Genomic DNA, 23,411 nt, shown 5'->3' on the forward strand with positions numbered 1-23,411 from the left:
TGTGTTTGAGGGCAGTTTGAAAGTTCTCTGACTTCTTCCAAAGAACAACTTTGGCAAATATTTTCTAAATCAGAGCCTCCTTAAACGCCATACCCTTTGCCTAGAATACTCTTCCTCCACATACATACTCCCACATACATGTGTGTATACACATGAACAAATCCCCAGCTCATTCTCATCCTTCAGGCTCCATCTTAAATCTCTTCAAAGAGATTTCCTTGACCAGGTTGTCTAAATTAGATGCTTCTTCTCTTTCCTGTTATTCTTTATCTTTATAACCCATATGTGTCCTTCCTCAATATCCTTATATTTACCCCAAGTAGAGGATCCACAGATCTTCCTCAACTTAGGATGGGGCTGCCCAGCTTTACTAGGAGTGTTGTACCATGTATCGCTAGCCCAGGAAAAGATCCAAATTCAAATTTGAAGTATGGTGTCTCCTGAACACATCACTTTCACACCATTGTAAAGTCAAAAAATCTTAAGCCGAATCATCATTAAGTCGAGGACCATCTGTCTACATATTCATATACGTTATTTGATTACTACCTGGTACATAAGAGACACTCATTATGTGTCTGGTGAATGAATGAATGAATGAATGAATGAGAGAATAAAAGGATGATACCTTAGGAAGTTTTAACAAATTATTCACCTTGAATGTTTTAGACCAGCAATAAGATCCCTAATCTTGAACTGAAAAGGAGCTATTTTTCATTCTCTAGTCTTACAATTAGAGGTGAGGAGGGTGGTGGGGAGACAGGCAAAGGAGGGGCTGATGGGTTCTACTCTCCTGAGAAAATGGTAAGGTTTTATCCCCTGCTTAGAGATTAGCCAGTTAAGACTGGAGGTTCTCCTGGAAAGACCAGTTTATCTGCCTGGGTCAGTCTGGTTCCCAGAAAATGGTGGCTGCTGGATCTGGGAGGGATGGGGGAGGTGGAGCTTCTTGCTCTGAATTTCTGATGCCCTATCAGCACAGGCTCTTTTCTCACTTCTCAGTTCTCCTTTATGAAGTGTATTTTCTCTGAGGGGAACACCACTTTCTCTGGAGAACTATTAATTCCCAAGGAGTAAGCCATTGAAGCCTGTATGGGAACGCCCACTCATTTGCAAATTGGCAAAAGAGTCTCCCACAAAGTAGAAGAAGGCTTGATTCAGGGCTTAAAGGAAACAATGGAGTCCATTTAACAAAGCCAACACTTAATGAACTCAAAACAGTGTGCTTTAAAAAATGAGTTAATAAAGAAGCCTTTTAAACTCTAATGCATGTTTATTAGCTTTATTTCTAAAGTACCATCTGTTACTATAAGTGCTTCCTAGTTTGTTTTTCATCATGATTCATCACCTATATGATTTCTGAGCTATGAATGAAAATGTTGATTGGAACTTTGCAAATGGCAACCCTTTGGTGTCTGGGTCAGCTTTCACAGATCATGCAAGACCTTCAAATAGAACAGACGACTCCTACTGCGTGGCAATTCGCAAAAGAAAAGCACAGGAAAGATGAGCTCACCTTTCAGATGAGTCTGCAATAAAAGAATCCTTTACTGGATTCTTTCAGGATCCTGGGATTGTTCAAATCTTCCCATCAGTTTCATTTCTGTGTTTTATGGAGAAATAGCAATTTAAGTCTCAGTGGGAGACATTGCCCCAGGGTCCATCCCCCAGTGGCCTCCCTCTGACTCCATCATCATCTCTGGAAGGGAGAGGGGTGTTGGAAAGCAGAGAAGGGATGGGGTGGAGGAGTGAAACAGTGGGTAATTACCAGGAAAAAATAGGAGCCTCCTACCTTTTATCAGAGCAAGCATCAAATACTGTTCAGCCCAAGTACATTTTGTCCTGTTCTGTTTCTTATGCAAATTCAACATCTAGTGAGCTGCCTGCCACAAAAGTTGACTCCGCTTCCCCAACTTCATTCAACTTGCCCGTGAAAGGAGTATCATATACCTGATTGTTAGCTGGGCCCCCACCTCTAAGAAATTGTAGGCAAGATCTTATCATTATCAGGCTTTTCTAGAAATCAAAAGCACCTGCTCTTTGATAAGGTGGGCTTCTAAAGAGAGAAATATTCCCATTAGAAAATGCCCAGAGTTCATACGAGAACACTAGTGATAGGTCTTCCTAGCCTGAGGATACCAATCTCAGATGAACAAACTCAATGTCAGTAAACCTTTACTGACCATTTACTGTGTGCCAAGACTTGTGCTAAGCAATTTACATGTTTCATTTCATTAGGTCCTTGCAACGGCCATAGGAGACAGGAAGCCTGATTTTACAGATTTGGAAACTGAAGGCTTAGAAAGGTCAAGTTACTTGTGTAAAATCATACAACTGGAAATGTGACGAATCATAATCTCTCAATCACAACCTGTTCTTAGTTACGTATGACACTATTCAGCATTGATGACCATAATGTATATACTACCCAGTGATGACCCACTCCTAATGGGCTTCCCTCTTTGGATTTCCCAAGCAGAACAAAGCATAAAACAAGTTCTCCCTGATGCCCTGCCCCTTATAGAGGAAAATAAACCAGGTCTCTGTAAAATGATTTATATCTCATTTAATACTCTAAAACTATGTCATAGATATTATTCATATCCTTTTAGGACAGGAGGAGATTAAGGTTCGTGGAAGCTAAGTAACTTCCCCAAGAACCCACAGCTAGTAAATGGTATTGATGGACTTCTGATCTCAGGCCAACAGCAGAGTCTGTCGGCCCAACCTATCCTATTCTGCCTCACAGCATCTTATAGGCATTTATCAGACATTCCCACTGGGAGACAAGAAAGGTTTTGATTTCCACTGCAACACTTTCCTTGAGTGAACGCTGCCCTTTCAGGTCAGAGGCAAGATGATCCTGTTGACCTACCTGGGCCAAAGTTGGCTGAAAGGAAGGATGTATTTGAAGATGTGTGAGAAGAACCTTTTTGAAATAGAAACAAATATCCCAGCATACCTGGAAGAGCAATACTGAGTTATCAGTGATGAGCAATCATTATGTTGAATCAGAGGGGCCATGCTCCATGGGCTAGGCTGCTTTGGGCCTCTGTGACTCGGCTTACTTGGTAATTCCTCTGCCAAGCATCTTGATTTTCCCCTTTTCCCTCCTCTCCATCCTACATCCCATATCCCATCACTCTGCGCATCCCTCACCTCCCACCCAGTTGACTTGCCTGTGTCTTCCCAGGGCATGGTATACTGTTGGGGCTCAAATGTTTAAGGAAAAGGACGGAGGAAGAAGCACAGAGTTAGCGCTAAACCCTACAAAAGAGAAACTCAGAGAATTCACACATATTTGTCAAAGTCACGTGCCCTTTTTTGTACTCAGGAAGTAACGCCTGTAATGAACTATGGAGATCGCTAAAAACATGCTGGTCTCTCCGGGCCACATGAAACTTGATCCAAGTGTATAGATTAAAAAATTATGTTCCATCCCCCCCTCCCTCTTCAGCCCACTCGGTCTTTATCCATAAAATACATGCATGTCTGCTATACAATGTAGATATGTCTCCCGTTAAATGAATCTAGGATACAACACATTGTGGTACTTTTCTTTGAGGAGAAAACAAAACAACTCCGGGACATAGACATTCGCACGAAATTGTTCGTCGTCTTTTCATGTAATCTACCATTTATCCACCACTTTACAGTTTAAAAAAAACCTTCATTTCATTGCTCTTCCTCCCTGTGACGTAAGCCCAGGCCTATGGCTTCCATTTAGAGAGAGGGAAACTGAGTCACAGACATTTTTAATGACTTGCCACATGGCTACTTCCTTGGTTCTTAGATATCGTTGTTGTAAGACATAACCCAACTTAACAACAGGTTTTTAAGAAGTGAGGAAACTTTACCATGTTATGTATATGTATTGCTTGTAAAACACATCCCAGTGTTTCTGCAACATTCAATTACATACACTTGGAGGAAGGGATGTGTATCTTAAAACTAAGGAAATGTGGTAAGTAGCAAATAACGAGTTAGCCCAGCATTCTAATTCTGAGTCAGTGTGTTTTGGTGACTTAGATTCTCAGCTACATTATAAAGCCCTGCCAAGCAGGGCATTTTTCTGCACTTTTTACATCCGTCTCTTGAAGGGCTTTATGTAGGGGTTTCCACACAATATACCCTCACTTGATTGATAAAAAGAGTCTGTTTCTTCTAAAAACATAGATTAAAACAAACCCTGATTTTTCCTTCTTAAATTTCTGGGTGCCCAAAAATCTCAGGTAACATATTCAGCAACTTCCCAGGAGCAGCATTTTATCTGTTGTTTTCAGTGGGATCTTGCTTGGTGATAAAGGATTGAGCTATAAGATTGCCTTTCTAATATTGCTCTGGGAGACTAACAGAACTTTAAAAGCCTGCAGATGTAAAATAAAAAGTTATATTTCAGGATGAAGTTCTAGAGAAATGCCAGAATGATATTCTGGCTCAGCATTTATTAAAAAATATTAGAGGGGAGGGACGCCTGGGTGTCTCACTTGAGCGTCCGACTCGATTTCAGCTCAGGTCATGATCTCACAGTTCGTGAGATTGAGCCCCGCCTTGGGCTCTGCACTGACAGCATGGAGCCTGATTGGGATTTTCTCTCTCCTCTCTCTGCCACTCTCTCAAAATAAATAAGTAAATATTAAAAAAATATTAGAGGGGGGAAAAAAACCCTTCACATGTTTGCGTTAACACAAACAACGTATTTTTGTTTGAGTAGCGGGTCTAACACAGCTGAACTTGGGTCCTCTTTAAAGTTGAGACAGCCTACACATAAAAACAAGAATGTAAGAAAGCAAGACGTAAAGAAAGAAAATTGTCACCTGGAACTGTACAGAAATCAGTTTGCCTCCAATCACAGTTATTTTTTGTATGAGGGGGAAAAATTCAACTTTTTATTCCAATCCTGGTTGAAGCAGTTTAAAAAAAAAAAAAGAAGTTTTCACAACTCTGTGAAGTAAAATAAATTAGATTCAAGCAGCTGTAACTGAGCTTCCTATCGGATTATTGTGCAAGGTTCCCTTTTATTTCCCTCCACAGTGGATAATGCGTGTTCATTGTGATTTATCTGGAGCCGGTTTCTTTTACACCCTCAGCTGATATAAAGTCGAGCTAGGACTGAAGCCGGAGATTTGGGGAGCATCTGGGAGACAGCCTCTACAGTCCAGAGAGAATGAAACAGTCAGAAACATAAGCAACCGCATGTGTCATTGACGTCCCCGGTGGTATGAGCCCCACTTTCTGCCTCTCAGCACAGACAAGGAACCATTAAGAAAGAGGGACAGAATTATTGATCTCTCTTGGAAATTTCCCCCAACGGTGCGTGCTGCTTGATTTTCACCCTTGATTTTAACTTCTCGCTCATGTTTCTGACCTAGAGTGATCGAGGCTCGGGCTCTGGCAGGACTGTGAACATTTGGCCAGCTTGGTTTGGCCGCCTGGCAGAGAGTGTGTTCTGAGAAGCAATGGTGATGAGGGCCTTTGTCCTGTTGGCTGTCTTTGCAGAAGCCTCTGCAAGATCTTGCACTCCGAATAAAGCAGGTATGCCCCGGTGCTCGTCCATCTTTCTGGAAAGTTTCCTGAAGCTTTTCTTTGCAAAGTTCAAAGCTCTGTGTTTATCTTGTTATCAAAAATTCAATATCATGGTCAAGTAGAAGCTGTTAAGCACTCCAGTGCCAACGAGATTTTTCCCATAGGAAGTGAAAATGTATTGGATAAACATAGACTTTTTTAAAATTAGAGAATCCTAGATGGATGGATAGATGGATGAATGGATAGATGGATGGATGAGTAGATAGGTAGATAGATAGATAGATAGATAGATATAAAATCACCACTGTTTTTCTACTTTCTATTTGGCTATTGAATTTCTGTCCTGTGCTATAAAATAGTGTTTCATGATGTTATGCATGAAATGGACATTTTAAAAAATTTTAAGTTACATGCTCACTTTCATGGCCATGGAAATTTGTATATATTTCTAAATTTATATATATTTCTAATCCATTCAGTCTGGTTTCACAGATATATTCTTTAAAATAGATCAAAGCTTAAAAGGGGTCTAATTTTGAGTCCCGAGGTTTTGGGAAAGCGTTCATCACAGCTCATGAAGGATAATGAGGAAAATGTTTCTAACCAACTCTTTTGCATGTTCATGTGTGGCTAGAACCTGCTATTCTTTATGTAGATTGATATGATCACCGTATCTGATTTCAAACCATGTGTATCCTCTTTCTAGATGTCATTCTCGTGTTTTGTTATCCCAAAACCATCATCACCAAAATCCCCGAGTGTCCTTACGGCTGGGAAGTGCATCAGCTGGCGCTTGGCGGGCTGTGTTACAATGGGGTCCATGAAGGAGGTTACTATCAATTTGTGATCCCAGATTTGTCGCCTAAAAACAAGTCCTATTGTGGGACCCAGTCCGAGGTAAGTCCAGGCCACACAATGAAGAGTTGCTAAGAAAACTAGGCCCCCAAAATAAGATAAAGTTTATTCTCCTAATTTGTTGCCTGAGCAACGTAGGCAACCTTCTGTGAGTAGAACAGTGTACATTTCCTACGTCCACCCTGCTTTGAGTTCTGAGCATGTGCTCACAAGGCACCATCCTCCCTGGCCGGATGGTGAGGCATCCTCTGCCTGAGACTTTGAAGTGGTGATGAAAGAGAGTTAGAAGCGCATTTTAAAGTAACCAAAGTGTAACACAGTTCATAGTTGGGTCTCATGAAGCACCCGGAGCAGGTAATCAGAGTTAAAAGGAACCACAGACCCCCTCTTGCCAAAAATCCTTAGATGATAGAGGAGACATTGGAAACCTCCCAATAAAGTCACTAGTTGAGGGCCACAGAACCAGTCGGGGTGTAGTCACGAAGGGACACTGTGCCACTGCTGACCCCTAGCATTCCTACTGCCTTGACTGCACAAGATTGTACATAAATAAGGTCTCAGCAAATGAGAGCAAAGAGCACCCAGGGCCACTTCCTCTTCCTAAAGGCCCCGCAAGGATTCAGGAATTCAGAGAGTCATGGGCATGATTAACAGAAACGTTATGTCTTTGAGTATCCTGAAAGAATGAGCTAGAAATCATCTGTGTGGTCTTAGGCAGGTCACCTCTCACATGGATGTTTGAGATCTATCCCAGCTTCAATATTCTGTGATCTTGGAGTTCAACAAGTCAGAGGAAAAAGTTGCAGAAATAGTACTTATTATTGGCAGAAGGAAAAAGCAACGCACGAGATAATAACGTTCTAGAAGTGGGAGATGAGTGAAGGCATTCATGCAAGATTACTTGGACGGGGGAAATGGATAAAAAGGTGATGCTGGGAAACAGAGATTCTTTGGCCAGTTCTTCTTGGTCAGAAGCCCAATGGCTATATGGGTTTCTTGTAAGTGTACAACATTCAACCCAGATTATTTTAAACAATTTTAGCTGAACATATTCAAGAACTCTTTACAAACATTATCAGTCAACCCACATCCAAAAGAGTAGGCACGGACGTCAATGACTGGCAGACACAGATGTCTTCCTATTGGTCTGACCATCTTCTATCACTTTTTCCAGAACCCTCATTCTCATCATGGGGTCCAGGGCCACCCTAACTGCCTTCTTCCTTTCTCCAGTACAAGCCCCCCATCTATCACTTCTACAGCCACATCGTTTCCAATGACAGCACAGTAATAGTAAAGAACCAGCCCGTGAACTACTCCTTCTCCTGCACCTACCACTCCACCTACTTGGTGAACCAGGCTGCCTTTGACCAGAGGTAAGTCACTCTGAGAGTGGAGGGCTGGCTGCCTTATGTGTGTTCTGCAGTCCCTGTCAATCAGGCATGTTTCAGTCCTTATGCAAAATTCTCTCCCCTTTTCAGAGTGGCCACTGTTCACGTGAAGAACGGGAGCATGGGCACATTTGAAAGCCAATTGTCTCTCAACTTCTACACTGTAAGTGGTCTCCAGGTTCTCATTAGTGCCCTGTGGCCTTTCCAGGAGATGACAGGATAATTCCTCCAAGTTTGCTTTTCCTTAAGCTCTATGCAGAACCCCATTCTTGAATTGAAATGAAGAGACAAGCTTTGGTCTAGTTCTAAATCTCTTCAAAGACTAGATGCCACAGAAAGGTAGATTCATAGCCTGGATAGAGGAGCTGAGAGAGGTGCCATAGAGCTATAAAGTTACCCTTCCCAGATTTTGAGAAAACTGAGGCAAGAGAAATCCCGTGAGTGGCCAAAGGTCAATAGGCATTAAGTCAGCCAACATCTAACCCTTAGGCAAGATTAGTTTCCACCGCAATCCACTCCAGAGATTTATATTAGTATCCAGCTCTTGTTAAAGCATTTGGCACAGAGTAGTGACCTTCCTACCCGGGACAGGGCTAAGGAGAGAGGATGGGGTTGCCCTCTGCTGCCTAGTTCTTTGGTATCCAAAGCCCTTCGGATAGTGGGCTTCCTCTTGGTCTAATTTGGGCACACTGCCTATGTTGACATTGAAGTTCAAGGCATAATTTGGTCTCTCAAAATAAAACTAAATATGCAGTGGCCATTAGCCCAGCTGCCCTCCTGTTTAGAAGGGGTGTTTTGTTTTTTAAACCTGTAGCTTCCAATGAGGAAGCATACTTATAGTGACACTCCAGCTGGCTGGAGGAAGATGCAGGCAGAAATAGAAACTTTTACATACAACATTAGAACTGGGAGATATCTTTAGAAGCCATCACGCCCAATCCATTCATTTCACAAAGGAAATGACTCTATTACCTGGAACTCCACTGACCTTGAACTCTTTGAACTTGTTTTACCGCCTGCCTGGAAGCCACCAATCCAGCTGAACTCAGAAGGTGAGAGATCCTCTAGGAGGGATCCTAGAGTCACTTGGCCCATTTTACAGATAGAGATCTGAAGCCCAGAAGGAAGAAATGATGTGCCCACAATCCCACAGGTACTTCAGAGCAGAGCCCAGTCTAGCATACGGATCTCTCTTAGCACTGCTTTCTGAGGCTTACTTCCTATGAAGGGGATGGAACTTAAGTTTCATGACCTCTCTCTTGCACTGGCTTCCTTTAAGGCCCTGGGCCTCATTTCATATGCAAAATTTTGATTCCTTTTATTAGAAAGGACTCTCTAAATTATATAAGCTTTGAGGTCCCAAAGAACCTAGATCTGCCCCTGACAACAAACCACTAGTGGTTAAGTCCCGAAAAAAGAAATCCCATTAGCCCCTGGACCTATAATCAGGAGAGTTAATGCAGTGTGGACTGGCAGGGGCATGAAAAGGTAGCAACAACATTGAGTAACTGATGAAGGTTGTCCAGAGAGAAAAACAGGCTTACTCATCAACAACAGTCTCAGGGGGTATCATGGTGACAGGCTGTCTTTCCTACTGAGTCCCTGTCCTGATGTGCATGATTATTACTTTAACCAGATAAAATTATAGATATGATCCTATAAAGATTTTATGAAATTAGCAATAGAAAGGCACCAGGATTATCAAAAATCATCTCTCACCATCAACCATGTTAGGCTGTTTCAGACATAAAAATCCAATTTTAGAACTGGAAGGAACCTATACTTTTTTAAGAAAAAAAAAATTAAATGTCATATCCTCATCATCACCCAGACCATACTCTGGGCTGGATAGACAGACATAACAGGACATTTCCTTGAGCTGTTCTAGAAGTGAAGCTAAGGCATCTCCTGGGACCCATTAAGACCTTTATAGGACAAACGGATCTCAGCAAAGAGGGAGTCAGATGTTGCAACAGAAACGTTTGTACTGATTAGTATTCCTACCATAGTCTGGGTTTCCTATGCCTGACCCATGCGGCTGGTATTTTTCTTCTCCTCCCTTCTTCCGCTTTGAGAGCATTCTTGTGTGTTTCTGAAGCAACAGCTGCTCCCTGCATACATTTCCATCAAATTACCAGAGACTGAGCTGTGCCCTAGATTGCACAAAGGATCAATGCACCGCCAATTGCTTAGGATTCCAAGGGCTCTAAATGCTGGGCTCCAAAACCACCAGTTCTACTCAACATGCTTCCTCTCTTCTCTCTCTACCCCCTCCCACTCACTCCTGCCAACAGGCCATAGTCGGTGTTCTCAGTGAGAAGTTATTTTGGCCCCCAATTCAAAATAAAGGAAGGTAGTCAGCTTGCAGAAGTAGACTACCACTGTGCTTAAGAAAATAGTCTGTCATTGACCCACTGGTTTAAAGTCTAGTTCTACCATTTATTAGTTGTGTGACCTTGGGTAAGTTAGTAAACCTCTTTAGGCCTTCATCTATGCCTTTGCTAAATAAAACTAATTATAGCACTTACCCCATATGTCTATTATGAGGATTAAATAAAATTATTCTTATGAAGCACTTACCATAGTGCCTGACACAAGGTAGGTGCCTGTGAAAGTAGTCAATTGGGGCTACTTTCATGATTGGGGCCTGGACCCCATTTAAAGTGGAAACTCTGAGAGCTCCTAGCACCGGCAGTCGCCATAAGAGTGTTGTTGCCTTTATGCCGTCAATGTCAGTATGGGGCTAGGTTGACTTATTCGATCGAAATAGTATTGACCTTTCTTCCTAGTTAGAGACCAGTAAAAAGGCATGGGATGGAACAAGTGCAAGCCATAGAGGTCAAATTCATAGACTTCCAAAGTCAGAACAATCTTAAGAGATGATCAACCTTGACTTTGCACCCAAAGTCCAAAGCCCCTCTGCAAGATTGCTAAGGGGTGGGCTCCCCACCTCTTTCAGGGACAAGGGCAAGTTGACCCTTCCCATTTTAGATCAGCATTTTAGATATGACATCCTGAACTACAGTCCATTGCTTGTGGTTCTGTCTTCTGAAATAATTCTGAGTCGTGATGTTGCCGACGGCCCTTCAACTCTCTTAGGCTCGCCTACCCCAATATCTCTCCACCATTGGTGCTCTACCATCCTCTTCCTCCTTCTTCTCTAAGAATGATCCACTTGGCCAGTGCCCTTATTAAAAAGTGGAGCCCGGAATTGAAATCTTATATTCTAGACCTTTTCCAACCTATGCAGGGCACAGCGGGTCAGAGGTGACCTTCTCAGTTCTGAAAGATTCTAGGAACGTGTTCTGGGATATTAGCTTTGCACCGTTTTCTTTCATTTCTATCCCACACTGAGCTTGTAAGCAACAGCAACTCTCAGCTCTTGCCCACGAGAACTGCCGTTAAGCCAGATGTACCCATCCTAACCGTGTCAATAGCCAGTTGTGACTCAACCTTTCTGCCAAGTGAAAGGACCGGAGGGCATGATTTTTCAAGGTGTTCTTCCATCCTGTTCAGCGAATGGGTAATTTATGTGGTGTTTCTGTGCTTCCAGGAATGCCAGAACATACAGTCTGAGTATTATAGGATGAAGCTATCTGGAAATAGGTCCCTAACTCATGTTCTAAAGAAAGTAGGAGGAGATCACACTGATAATTGCCTCAGCTGTAGGGTGAGAAGTGGAGAAACTGACCATTAAAAGTGCTTTGTTTCAGAAATGGAATTAATGATGCAGATTCTTTTCTCCACTTTGTAACAGAAACACACTAGCTCCTCTGCAAGTAGAGGCATTATTCCAATACCCTGATACCCTGGGATGATCGCTGGGAGATGGGGTGGGAGAAGCACCAGTGGCTACATTGGGACTTCACTGTGGTCCCCAGGTTAGGTCCAACATTTGTAAACAGTCTCTTGAAACATGACAGACCCCAGAAACTAACAATAAACGGGAACGGTCATTGTCAGTCTGCCACTTTACCTGCATATTATGCTGGTAAATCACTTATGATTAAGAATGTTATTGTTTAATTATTGCAACCATCTGAGTGGTGCAGGGGGTTGACTGAAAGAAAAGAACTGACTTCCAGGTGACTGAGTCAGGGAGCCCTAGCTGGACCTGAAATCAGTTAAAAATGAAGGACCCCTGGAAGATGAATCTAAGACCTCTCAGCAAATGCCCTGAATTTGACCCTTAGGGGGTTAGAGTCCACTTTAACTATATCCTTGCTGCCACTATTTACCTCCAAGTCCATGAAAGTCAATCTTTTAACTAGTATCCTGGCTTAGGCTTTATACTTCTATTACATAAAATCACCATCATAAAAATATTTCTGCAAGGCTGATGAAGGCACAGGACGTTCCCATTTTGCAGATGGGGAAACTGAGGCCCAAAAGCCTGATTTGCCTGTAAGTTAGTAGTGGGCACTAGAATTAGCCCAGGATCCTTGTGCTTCTGTCAGAAGGCTTTTGTCTCTGGAGGCTAAACTCAGAGAGTAGTTAAAGGTTGCTACTAAAGTTGAATGAAACCAGGGCAATGAATGGAGAAGTCAGTCTCCTTTGGGTAAGTCATTTGGACACCCTACTATTTTTCTTAACTCACCCAGAACTGCCTGAGGAAGTGATAACTACACACACACACACACACACACACACACATATAGTTTTTCTATATAAGGTATTATATTCTATTCTAGCATATTATGTAATTTACTTACCTGCTGTCTATTGTCTGCATCCCTTGCTAGAAAGTCAGGTGGTTAGAGATAGAGATCTTTGCTTTGTTCTCAGATACATCTCTATGAAAGACTATCCCAATATGGAGAGCAGCGCCTGACACTTAGTAGGTAATCAGTAGGTTGTTGTTATCGCCGCTGTTGTTAACTGTACTGGAATCAGATCATATGCTTTCTGACCCAAGCTAGAATCTGCTCGGGTAGATAGTCAAGGTGAGTGAGAGCAAAGTGGGGTTGCATGTGTTTCATCCCTATTCGCGTGGGTGATTAAGTAAACTCAGTGCTTCAGCATTCTTGGATTCTACCTTTTTTTCCATCAGCCAAATCTTGTTCCTCATCGGCACAGATGAGACATACAGTATGTGTTGTCTCATTGTGACCAGCAAATCCAGAGATGTGATAGCCTCATCCTTTCTAAGATGGTACCAGCATCCTAGAAGGCACACCTTCTCTAGTCCTGGAGGGTCTCCCTGTGGTCTCGTGTGCCTGTGCCTTTTGGGGAACTCCCACCCCCACTCCGCCCCAATTCATCTGTTCCTGTCATGCTCAATTGCTCAGTCTGAGAGGTTGTAATGCCCCGTGTCAATTTCCTTCTAAAGAATGCCAAGTTCTCCACTAAGAAGGAAGCCCCTTTTGTCCTGGAGACATCTGAAATCGGTTCAGATCTGTTTGCGGGAGTAGAAGCCAAGGGGTTGAGCATTAGGTAAGTATATTTCCTCCATGTTTATATTTTTAAATACAAAGAAAAGAAAAAAGATCAGCCAAGATGTTTCTAGGCATACAACTCTCTGGTTCAGAGGGATGCCTTTTATTTCATTTCCAGGTTTAAAGTGGTTTTGAATAGCTGCTGGGCCACACCATCGGCTGATTTCATGTATCCTTTGCAATGGCAGCTGATCAATAAGGGGTGAGTACCACTCCCTTGAGCACAGTGCCGAGAAGGGCACCAGGTAGACCCAAGGTTACTTTGGCTTGGAATAGCTGGGGAGGAAGAGGGGGAGCTTCTTAGGGTCACATTAGTGACACCTTGTGTTTCCGCACTGAGTATTGATGCTAGCAAACTTTTATATAGTGCTTTCTGGGTACCAGGTACTGTTCTAAGAGCTTTATTATGTGTTAACTCATTTGCCTTGCAAGAGGTAGTGGTTATTACCTACCATTCCCATTGTTCTGGTGAGAAAACTGAGTCACAGGAGGTGTTAAGTAATATAAGTTATATAACATAGTGTGTGTGTGTGTGTCTGTTTATTGCGAAGTGGGTTCAAATCCAATTAGTCTGACACCAGAACCCTGGTGAGGACTCAATTAGATAATCCATGTAAAAAATTTAGCATGTAATACCTAGTCAGTATCCAATCAATTTAAATAATATTGTCGATTTTTATTATTAATTCAGTAGACAATGAAGAGTTCTTAACATTTTTGACTAGAGGACAAAAGTATGGGAATTGTACAATAGAAAGATGATTCTGGAAGTCATCCACAGGATGGTTTAGAAGCAGGACATGGGAGGTAGAAAGACCATATTAGAGGCCGTGGCCCAAACTGAGGCATAGCCAAGTGAATAGAAAGGTCATCCAAAAGAGGGAGAAGTGATCAAAATTTAGCAACCAATTGGATATGGGGTGGAGAGAAGGACGGGGCAAAAAGCCTGAGAAATATGGGACATCAAACCTCTGGGTTGTGAATGTGAGGAATGTTTGCTGTTGGTTGCTAGGGAAGAAGATTTCTGGCTAAGGGTGTTGGATTCTCCTTGATTTCAGGGATGTCATGTTGAACTTGAGATGGTAATTGTCTAGAAACACTTAAAATTGTAGCTTTGAAAAACAGAGGACAGATTGAACTAGACTAGAGATGTGGGCAACAGCCACACAAAGAACAGTAAATACAGAAGAGCCCGTTCCCCAAACCCAAGCAGGCAGGCACGTCCATGTTGTTGCTGGAACCTGTCTGAGCTAAGTCAATATTGGGGCCCCGGACAAAAATAATTAGACAACAAGGGTGGAGCCACCTTACCTTGGTTATTTATTTATTTTTACTTACCCAAAAATTATACAGCACTTACAACAGACCAAACATGTTCTAGATAGGTGCTCTATAAATATTAATTTAGTTAAATTTCATCAGTGGCGCCCGGGTGGCTCAGTCAGTGAAGCAACTCTTGATCTCAGCTCAGGTCATGGTATCACGGTTCTGAGATCCAGCCTGTGTCGGGCTCTGCATTGGGTGTGGAGCCTGCTTGAAATTCTCTTTCTCCCTCTCTTTCTTCCCTCCCCCAACTCTCTCTCTTTCTCCCTCTCTCTAAAAGTATATAATTAATCTCATCAGCGCCCCCCCCCATATAGTAGGGGGTGTATAATATAGTAGGTAGTATATAGTAGGTAGTATAATAAGCACTATATTACAGATGAGAAGTATCAGCGACAGAGACGGCTTCAGAAACTTGCCTAAGTCCAGAGTCACTAAGGGAACGGATGATCTGGGCTTCAAACTCACGCAGCATTATTTCCTGAGCAGTGTAGGTAGGACAGGCCAGCAGAATCACATCTACGCAACCCAGAAATCTTTCTGCAGAGATGGGAGCTTAATTTGGATGTCACACCTGTCACTGAATGATTCATTTAGGTTCTGTGGACAATGGTGTAATCAAATGATTTCAGGGAGATTGTGAAATAAATTCTTGGCCTACAGGGACCTGAAATTATGATCAGGCACTGAAACCTCTCTCAGGAAATGGCCACACGGGGGTAAAGGTTTCTGGCGTACCATGGAAACATCTCCCTGCAGATCATTCTGGTACTGCGACTCCCAGCTAACGATGGGTAAAATAGCAGGAAAAAAGGAAGGCTTGTGCCCCTGTGGTAGTCTATACCGGCAGTGCTCAGACTGTGTGTGCATAGGAATTACACACCCTGGGTGCCTGTTACACATGCAGGCACATAGTTAACCTACCCCATCAGAGGGTTCCTGGGCAAACCCTGGGAACCTGCATGTAAGCAGAGTCCAACTGAAGAAGCCCTAATCTAGTTCCATATTCTGCTTGGCTGAAATGGCCCCTTGAGGTTGGAGATACTGGCAGAAAAAAACAGTGCCAAGGGGAGGAATGAGAAAGTCCACTCCCATAATCTCCCAGATGCTTTAGGTTTCCACTGGGCCCTTTTAGAGGAAAACCCAGTTTTCAAGAGTGCCCGGAGAGATTAGAAGAGATATATTATTGGGAATTTTGATCCTATGTGGGGAAGGGGGCTCCTGTGGTGATGTTGTCACAGCTTCCCTTGGGCGTCCTGTCTTCCCAAGATGTCTGTCACAGAGGGGCAGGTGCCACAGCCAATGCCAAGAGGCGGCGGAGCCAAGACATCTAAGCCTGCCCAGGACTTGCCTCCTCCCCACCCCCAACAAAGCTCTGCTTACATTGTTTTCCACTGGCATGGTGTCACTCCAGCTGCAAAGAGCTATTTTAAGGACTCACGTCTTGAGTTCGTACAAGGATCTCAGGTTTATTGAACAAATGATCCTTCAAGGTCTTGTTTCACAACTCGGAAAATGCCTCCAGCTCTGTCATGACTCAGAGGTCACCACAAACATGGCCCAGCTTCTGACCCCTGGTCCAGATATGAGGCACACTGTCACTTCTCATCTCAATCACTAACTCACGGAGTTGACATTCCTTCAGTCCTACCTCTAATTTGCCCCTGATGTCTGGTTTGGATGGAATGGATGGAGGAGGGCATATCTCGAAGGCTCTCAGGTAGCTGGGTGGATCTCTGGTATATGTACACTGAGTTGGATTGACAATGGAGTCAGAGAGATGTTCTGGGAGAGGCATTAACTTTGGGGTCCACTGTGGTGTTTATCCACTGGTCTTAAGCTTTTGGGCCCATAGACCATTTTCCACAGAGGACAGACTCTGGTGTTCCTTGTCACCTAAAGACAACAATTCCCAAAGCTCATGCGGGCCTCACCGTACATTCCCAAGAATGACTGTGTCTGTTCCCAACACTTTGTTGAACGTCTGGCACTTAAATGGGGAAGCAGCATGTGTTCGGTAAGTGAAAAGCATTTTGCTTAAACCAAGTACAGTCTCAATACCATTGACATTTTGGGCTGGATCATTCTTTGTTGGGTGGGGTGCTGTCCTGTGCATTGTACAATGATGTGCAGTGTCCCTGGCCTCTACTTACTACATGTGTACCACCGTCTCCCTATCATGACAACCACAATGTTAAATGTCTTCAGAGCGCAAAATGGCCCCCCAGTGAGAGTCATTGACTTTTGGGCAATTTGAAAAATGCCCATCTGTGTCATTATTGTTTCTTCTATTGCAATGATTATCTTTGGGACTTTGGAATTTCCCAAATATTACATTTTCATGCAGAGAGTTTGGAAAATATATAAAGATATAAGAAGAAAGCAAAACCTGTCCATAATTCTACCACTCCATTATAGCCAGTGTTAATATTTAGATGGTATCCTTCCAGTCATTTTTTTCCTATGCCAATATCAGAAACATGACCAAATTCTTACAAAGGTAACAATATAATGCAGAATTTAAATAATATAACATAAATTCAAATTCCCAGTGGCAAACCCTCACAATGTACACAGAGCAGTATGTTGGGTATGACTTGGCTTAGGTGGCTACGGCAGTACTTTGGGAATACTCTTCTCAGCACCAGTGTCTTTATCTTGTACATATACTGGGAGTCTGTACATGTCCCAGTCCTTCAGTCGACTTCATCTCTCAAGGATTTCCCTTCTTGGGGACAGAGGTATGGTGACTTACCAGGTGTGCAGCTTCTCACTCCTCTCCACCCCTATGGAATGAGGACCAGGACACCCATCCCATAGCTCCTCAACTTGACCTCATATTATGAGGGTAAGGAAGGTGCTGCCAGTCAAAGAGCTTTGTGAGGATAACGTACTGTATAGAAGCTCAAGGGAGTGTTGCTGTTGTCTGTGAATTTACCTCAGAAGACTTTGCTGGAGTTCATGAGGTAATTTTTTCTCTCCCCCTGTCCCATCTGCTCCAGCTGCCCCACAGATGAAACAGTCCTTGTACATGAGAATGGGAAAGATCACAGAGCCACCTTCCAATTCAACGCTTTCCGGTTCCAGAACATCCCCAAACTCTCCAAGGTTTGGTTACACTGTGAGACATTCATCTGTGACAGTGAGAAGCTCTCCTGCCCAGTGGTGAGCCACCTCTCTCCAGAAAGAGATGTGACCAGAGGTGGGGGTGGGGGCGGAATTTGAGAAGTTGTATTTTTAGCTGGGAATCGTAACCCGACCAATGTACGCGTGTGCTGAGGGCATTCTGGAAGAAAGGGCACTGGGTATGGGGGCAGACGTTCCGGCTCTGTCTGCCTTGCCACCAACAAGCTAAATGGTCTCGCACATGTCAATCTCTGGAGCCTGGTTTTCTCATCTTTAAAGACAGTGGTGATAAGTCATGGTGGCCCTTCCCTCTTCAGAGAGCTGTGTTAGGGAAAATGAGTACAACGACAGACATGGAAATACCTTGAGACGGTTAAAAGCACAAGGAAAATTCAAAACCTAGGTGGTAGCAGTAGGCACTGGATGGAAGTCAAAAGGTGGGTATTTTTAGCTCTTGCCTGGCCAGCCTAATGGTCCATCTCGGGGACTTGAACTAGAGAGATACCGCAGAAATTCCCGACACGCATCACAGCTAAACTGACCTTGGGAGAGGAAGGGCCTGGTGGTGGCGCCCCTGCTTCACAGCCACGTTCAGTGCAGCCCATGCCGGGGGTCAGCTTTCCCCTCTGCATCACCCACCAAGGAGCTGCTGCAGAATCCATCAACACGCATAGCAAGTTCAGCTGGGAGACACTCTACCGCTGCCGCCAGGTGTGAACCTGGTCCTCAGATCAGTTGGTCCACAATGTGGTCCGAGGCAGCCTCGGCGTCACCTGGGAGCTTGTTAGGGAGGCAAATTCTCATGTCGCTCAGACCGCCTGATTCAGAAACACTGGGTGGGCCTAGAAACCTGTGCTTTAACAGACCATTCTGAGGCATGCATCAGGTTTGAGAACCACTGTCTTAGACCTAAAAGTGCTAAATCACAGAGTGTTGCCTGCTCTGGTCTATTTGGATCAGAGACCCCAGTCAGGAGGAACACAGAGTTTCTAAAGAGGACACCTGCTCATGTAGCCTGTAGTAACCAACCAAAATAAGATTGTAATCTCTATTTCTACTGGTTTGCTTGGCTGGAAAATGGTCAGGTAGGAATACAAATAAAAGGGAGGGAGCAGAGAGATGCTTTACAGTTAAGGAAAGGGTAATTATTGCTACTATATTTTAAAAAGAGAAGAAAATGAATCAGAACACATTTGCAAGTGTCCAATGACAGTAACCGTGGGTAAAAGCCTTGCTTACCAAAACAAACAGTGCCAATCCCTCCCACACCCAACAACCTCTCCCAGAGGGATTTCTTCCAGCCTGAAGAGTTAATAAAGAAAAGCTTTGCCTTCTTCTCAAGTTAGAGAAGGGACTCTATGGCTCTGGGTTGTAAGTAAATACATAAGCGGACAAATAAGGTAACTAACACCTGTTGGCTGGGGAATTTTGACTGTCAGGTTTGTGACTTCTGTTTTTAATCTCTTGTCTTTCTCTCTTTTCTCTCCTGTGTTCGTTTCTCGGGCCCCCTTCTCCACGGCCCTCCCCTCTGCTGCTCCTGGGTCTCCAGACTTGTGACAAACGGAAGCGACTCCTTCGGGACCAGACAGGGGGCGTCCTCGTAGTGGAGCTCTCCCTCCGTAGTAAGCTTCTCTGTTTTCCGAATGGTTGAGTTCACTCTGGGCTGCGTCCACAGGCACAGCCGGTTTGAGCATTTTCACTGAATTGCCAAACCAGTTGTGCCTGTAGACACTACCTGCACCTGCAACTCAAGGCTTCCCAGCTGGGGGGCCGGGAAGCTGTAGCTCATGCCAAACCAAGAAGTTGAGGCTTGTGAACGACCCAGAAACGTTCTATCTGCAGCCTAAATTCCAATGCTCACAAGGAATCAGGAAATTCTGAGCTTCCGGGCAGAGCATGTGGTCGACAATGATAATACACGATGAAATGTACCGGGGACATCTAGCTCAAGTCGACAAAACTTCATAGAGCAGTCAGTGCTGACCCTGGGCAGGGCTGGGCGCCGGGGTTTCAGAATTAAAGGAGACCCACATGGTCCTTGTCTTCAAGGACTTACATCTAGCAAGGAGAGAGTTGCTAAATGCCAAGGGAAAGGCAGATGACTGTCAATGGGGCTGGATGAGGCAGGGGGCCATGGGAGTTCACAGCAAGGGGATTCACCCCCGTCCAGGGCCGGGGAAGACCTCCGTCAGTAATCCTTCAGGACAACCTGAAGAGTGGTATGACGTGAATGGTGAGCAGGGCCTGCGGGAAGGCTGGGGCCTCTAGTAGCTGCATACCTTGGAGGACAGTTGCTAAACTACGGCCGGGGACCCAATCCAGGCTGCTGCCTGATGTTTTAGGGCCTACAAGCCATATCCTTCTTATAGGGTTGGAAACAAATCAAAAGAATGACGTTTTGTGTCACATATACATGACAAAAAAATCAAATTTCAGTTTTCTATCAAGTTTTATGGGAACACGGCCCCGTGGGTTCATATCGGTATTGTCTCCAGGTGCTTTCATGCTCTAACGGCAGCATCAGGTGGTTGCAATAGGGTCCATACGGCCCATAGCTGGCATATTTACTCTCTGGTCCCTTCCAGAAAGTTCATCAACTCCTGCCTGAGAAAGCCAAGGAGAAAATGACTTTCTTCTTCTTTCAAAGAAGCTTTTATGAAACCCACTATAAACTTTGTCCTAAAGGCAGCGGGAGTCTGCTGGTTTAATCAGGGGGGGATGTGGTCGGGTTTGTACTTAAGAAGCATCGCTCTGAGGCTCCTTCCATGACCTTTCCTTAAACCTTCAGTATTCTCTCTCTTTACTCATTACAGGCAGGGGACTCCCCAGTCTCTATAGCTTCTCAGGTAAGGAAAAGAGGCACTTCTGGGAAACGTCATGGGGTAATGCCTTTACAATGTAGACGTGTGTTTTAAAAGAGGCTCACCTTTGGCCCCAACAAAACCTTCAGGACTTGAAACTTGCTGTTTAAAACACACCTGAATGGGACAGAGGGGGATGGAAGTCGATGTCTCTCCAGCCGGCCCCAGAGCTCTGCAGGCAGGGTGGGGCTGGGGCTAAATCGGACGAGGCAGAATTGGACCCCGCTTCTCAGCACAACATCACCAGGGGCTTTGCTTGGGTTCCTGCATTTAGAGAAGGTGGTTTTCGATGATCTGTTTTTTGCACAAATATTTCTGAGTCCCTGCTATGACTCTGCCCCTCATTAACTGAATGACCGTGGGCAATGAAGTCACCCCTCCCCTCCCCAGTTTCCTCTTTGAAGTTGGGCTAACAATTGCTCCTATCATACATAGCTGCTGTGTGGATTAAATGTTACAGCTACGGGCGCCAAACAGTGCCCAGCATACGGCAAACATCCAGTAAAGATCAGCCGTGATTACTCCTCCAGGCAGTGGTGCTCCTGCAGAGAGAGATGGGCAAAGCCCCTGCCCTTCCCACTAGTGGGACGCGTCGGGGTGGGGGTAGAGGAGTGATTTAGATAGCAGCCAGGGAAGCATCTCAGAAGAAGAAACGTTTCGGCTAAGACCCCAGATCTCACCCGAATGATGAGAAGGAGAACAACTATGTGAGGAGATGGGGTAAGACGGTTCTATTTATTAACAAACTCACAGATGTAGACTTTGCTCTCACGATTACCGGAAATCATGTAAACCGACTTTTTGAGACTCTAATTCCAGATCCTCATTTTTGAGGAAGTTCTACAGTGAAAGCCCTATGGTGAAACGTGCTGTCACCGTGTTATCCATGTGCAGAGTCCCATCTGTCAGAGGTCCGTTACCCAGGTCAATCTGCCGGGCTCCTTGCACTGACAAAACCAAGCTCCGGAAACCCCAAAAGATAAACAAAACTGATTTTGTATAAACTGTGCAGCGGTCTATGTAAACCTACTTAATGCCCCCGAGTTGCCTCTTCTGTTGAGTTAACTCTTTGTTGCCACCGTCCTTGCTCCATGTAAACTGTTTGTGTCTGCTTTCCTATCTGGTTCCCAGACGTCCTCTATCACCTCATCGTGATGCTGGGGATTTGTGCCGTGTTGTAGGGGATCGCCAGGCAGGCAGTGGCATCTCCTCCACCCAACATCATCTCCTGTGTCGATGACAAACTCCCATTTATTGTGCTGCCAACAAGAACAAACAGAAGAACATACCGTTGAGGAGCGGAGAATAGCGCTTTGCCAATTACGTGTTCCAATGATTTTTGCGCCTTTCGGTGATTGTCTTTGGTGCCCTCCTTCCTCTTGTGACTTCCTGTGGCTCTGAGATCCTACAGTCTCTCTCCGGCAGCTGGCCGAGAAGTCTCCTTTCCCCAGGCTCAAGTCAGGGCTGCAGTGGACTCCTTTGAAAGCCATTCTAATTTTAAAACACTAGCACACCCAACCAAGTGCAGCTGAACATTTTGACGAGAATGTAGGGCGTAACCACCAAGTCAGTGCTAAGTACAGAACGCACAGGAATAGCCAATTTTGCCAAGAGGGGGCCTTTGTCCCTGATGTTGTGCAATGCTTATTTAAGAACCAGGGCTGAGCCACGAGGCAGGGGGTTCCAATCTTTCAAATGATGGTATGTGGGAATCAGAGTGGAATATAATAGTTTTGCTTAAACCTGAGTATTATAAAAGAAAATAATTCCTGAGAGGCCCCCAGTGCTAACCTAATTTGTTTTTATTATAGTGTTTCTTCAATATGTATAAACATTATAGAGGTATTAACTGACTCATTTTTATATTTGATTGATTTCTAAAATCAAAAGAAAATTACAGATGAAAAAGGAATAAAGCTACAAAAAGAATAAAACTCACATCAACATAAATTTAACCTCCTACTGTGGCACTGCCTAAATGAAACCTGCTGCTGGCAACATGACTCTGGAGTGACATCGGTGACAAGGTCTCTGGAGTTCCCAATCCTACCGTATCCTTGTGATGCTCGATGCTCTCACTATTTGTTTTCTACTTGATTTAAGAAAGCATCAGTACCAAATGGACTGACTTCATTTAGCCTTTACTTTAACAATGAAGCAGGTATCTGTCTTTGTCTCATTAACTTCTGATCATTAGAATGGAACCCCACACACACACACACACACACAAAAGTCAGAAACACACATGCAAAAACGGCCCGTGGAATCACGTGGTGCTGCACCCTGATAATACTGCCACCCCAGTGATCCAGAAGACGTTGATTTTAATGATGCACATGGTCAACACGATAAGAAAAGTAAATGAACCAATCCTCATACAGAACTGGCAAATCCTTAGAAGCTAGAATGTGCTAGAAAAAGCCAGAGCTCTACTTTTTCTTCCTTCGTCTTGTACAGACTTAATTAGTGGCCTTATAATTTGAAAACACATCAGTTTGTATCTCCATGTTTAATGCATTTGAGAAGTTTTGAGATCTGTAGTTTGTTGGGGCTTTTACAACTGTGTTAAGAAACTGAGAAATTCAGCTAGTTCCCAAATTTCTGATCACAGGGAGTACGTGTTTATTTAGCAACAGACTAGATTCAAGTGACTCAAGGAAGCTTGAACTGGTCTCAAAGCTGGAGTTCCAACTAGTTTGGGATCTCTTCTTCCTGTAAACTCAGAATTTTTATAGTCAGGAAGGACAAAAGACATATTTTATTGGTTCTACTCAAAAACTCTTAAATAGCATAGAGACATTATCATATATCTTTGGCCGTCAGAGTAAAACAATGCTGTATTAGTTTTGCTTTATTTTATCATATTGTTTAATGATCTTGTATCTCCACCTGGTGCT

General features: G+C 43.9%; 1 protein-coding gene across 1 annotated transcript; it reads left to right on the top strand.

Annotated features, from left to right (window-relative positions):
- The first annotated feature begins 5,212 nt into the window (after nucleotides 1-5,212).
- Nucleotides 5,213-21,810, top strand: TECTB (tectorin beta). The gene is made up of 10 exons (XM_006938175.4): nucleotides 5,213-5,532; nucleotides 6,230-6,420; nucleotides 7,612-7,754; nucleotides 7,860-7,932; nucleotides 13,099-13,202; nucleotides 13,323-13,406; nucleotides 17,530-17,692; nucleotides 19,203-19,275; nucleotides 20,467-20,499; nucleotides 21,646-21,810. Exons 1-10 carry the CDS (start codon nucleotides 5,457-5,459, stop codon nucleotides 21,693-21,695), a joined length of 990 nt encoding a protein of 329 aa, XP_006938237.1. The 5' UTR covers nucleotides 5,213-5,456; the 3' UTR covers nucleotides 21,696-21,810.
- The last annotated feature ends 1,601 nt before the right edge of the window (nucleotides 21,811-23,411 follow it).

This window comes from Felis catus, chromosome D2, assembly GCF_018350175.1.
Source record: "Felis catus isolate Fca126 chromosome D2, F.catus_Fca126_mat1.0, whole genome shotgun sequence".
In the NCBI taxonomy this organism is placed as follows: domain Eukaryota; kingdom Metazoa; phylum Chordata; class Mammalia; order Carnivora; family Felidae; genus Felis; species Felis catus.

What these genes read in the sequence shown, in the direction of transcription:
- TECTB (XM_006938175.4), top strand. Translation starts at nt 5,457, where the DNA reads ATGGTGATGAGGGCCTTTGTCCTGTTGGCTGTCTTTGCAGAAGCCTCT. An exon ending in ATTGTGGGACCCAGTCCGAG is followed by an intron (nt 6,421 to 7,611) that starts GTAAGTCCAGGC and finishes TCCTTTCTCCAG; the next exon opens with TACAAGCCCCCCATCTATCA. An exon ending in AGAAGCTCTCCTGCCCAGTG is followed by an intron (nt 17,693 to 19,202) that starts GTGAGCCACCTC and finishes CTGGGTCTCCAG; the next exon opens with ACTTGTGACAAACGGAAGCG.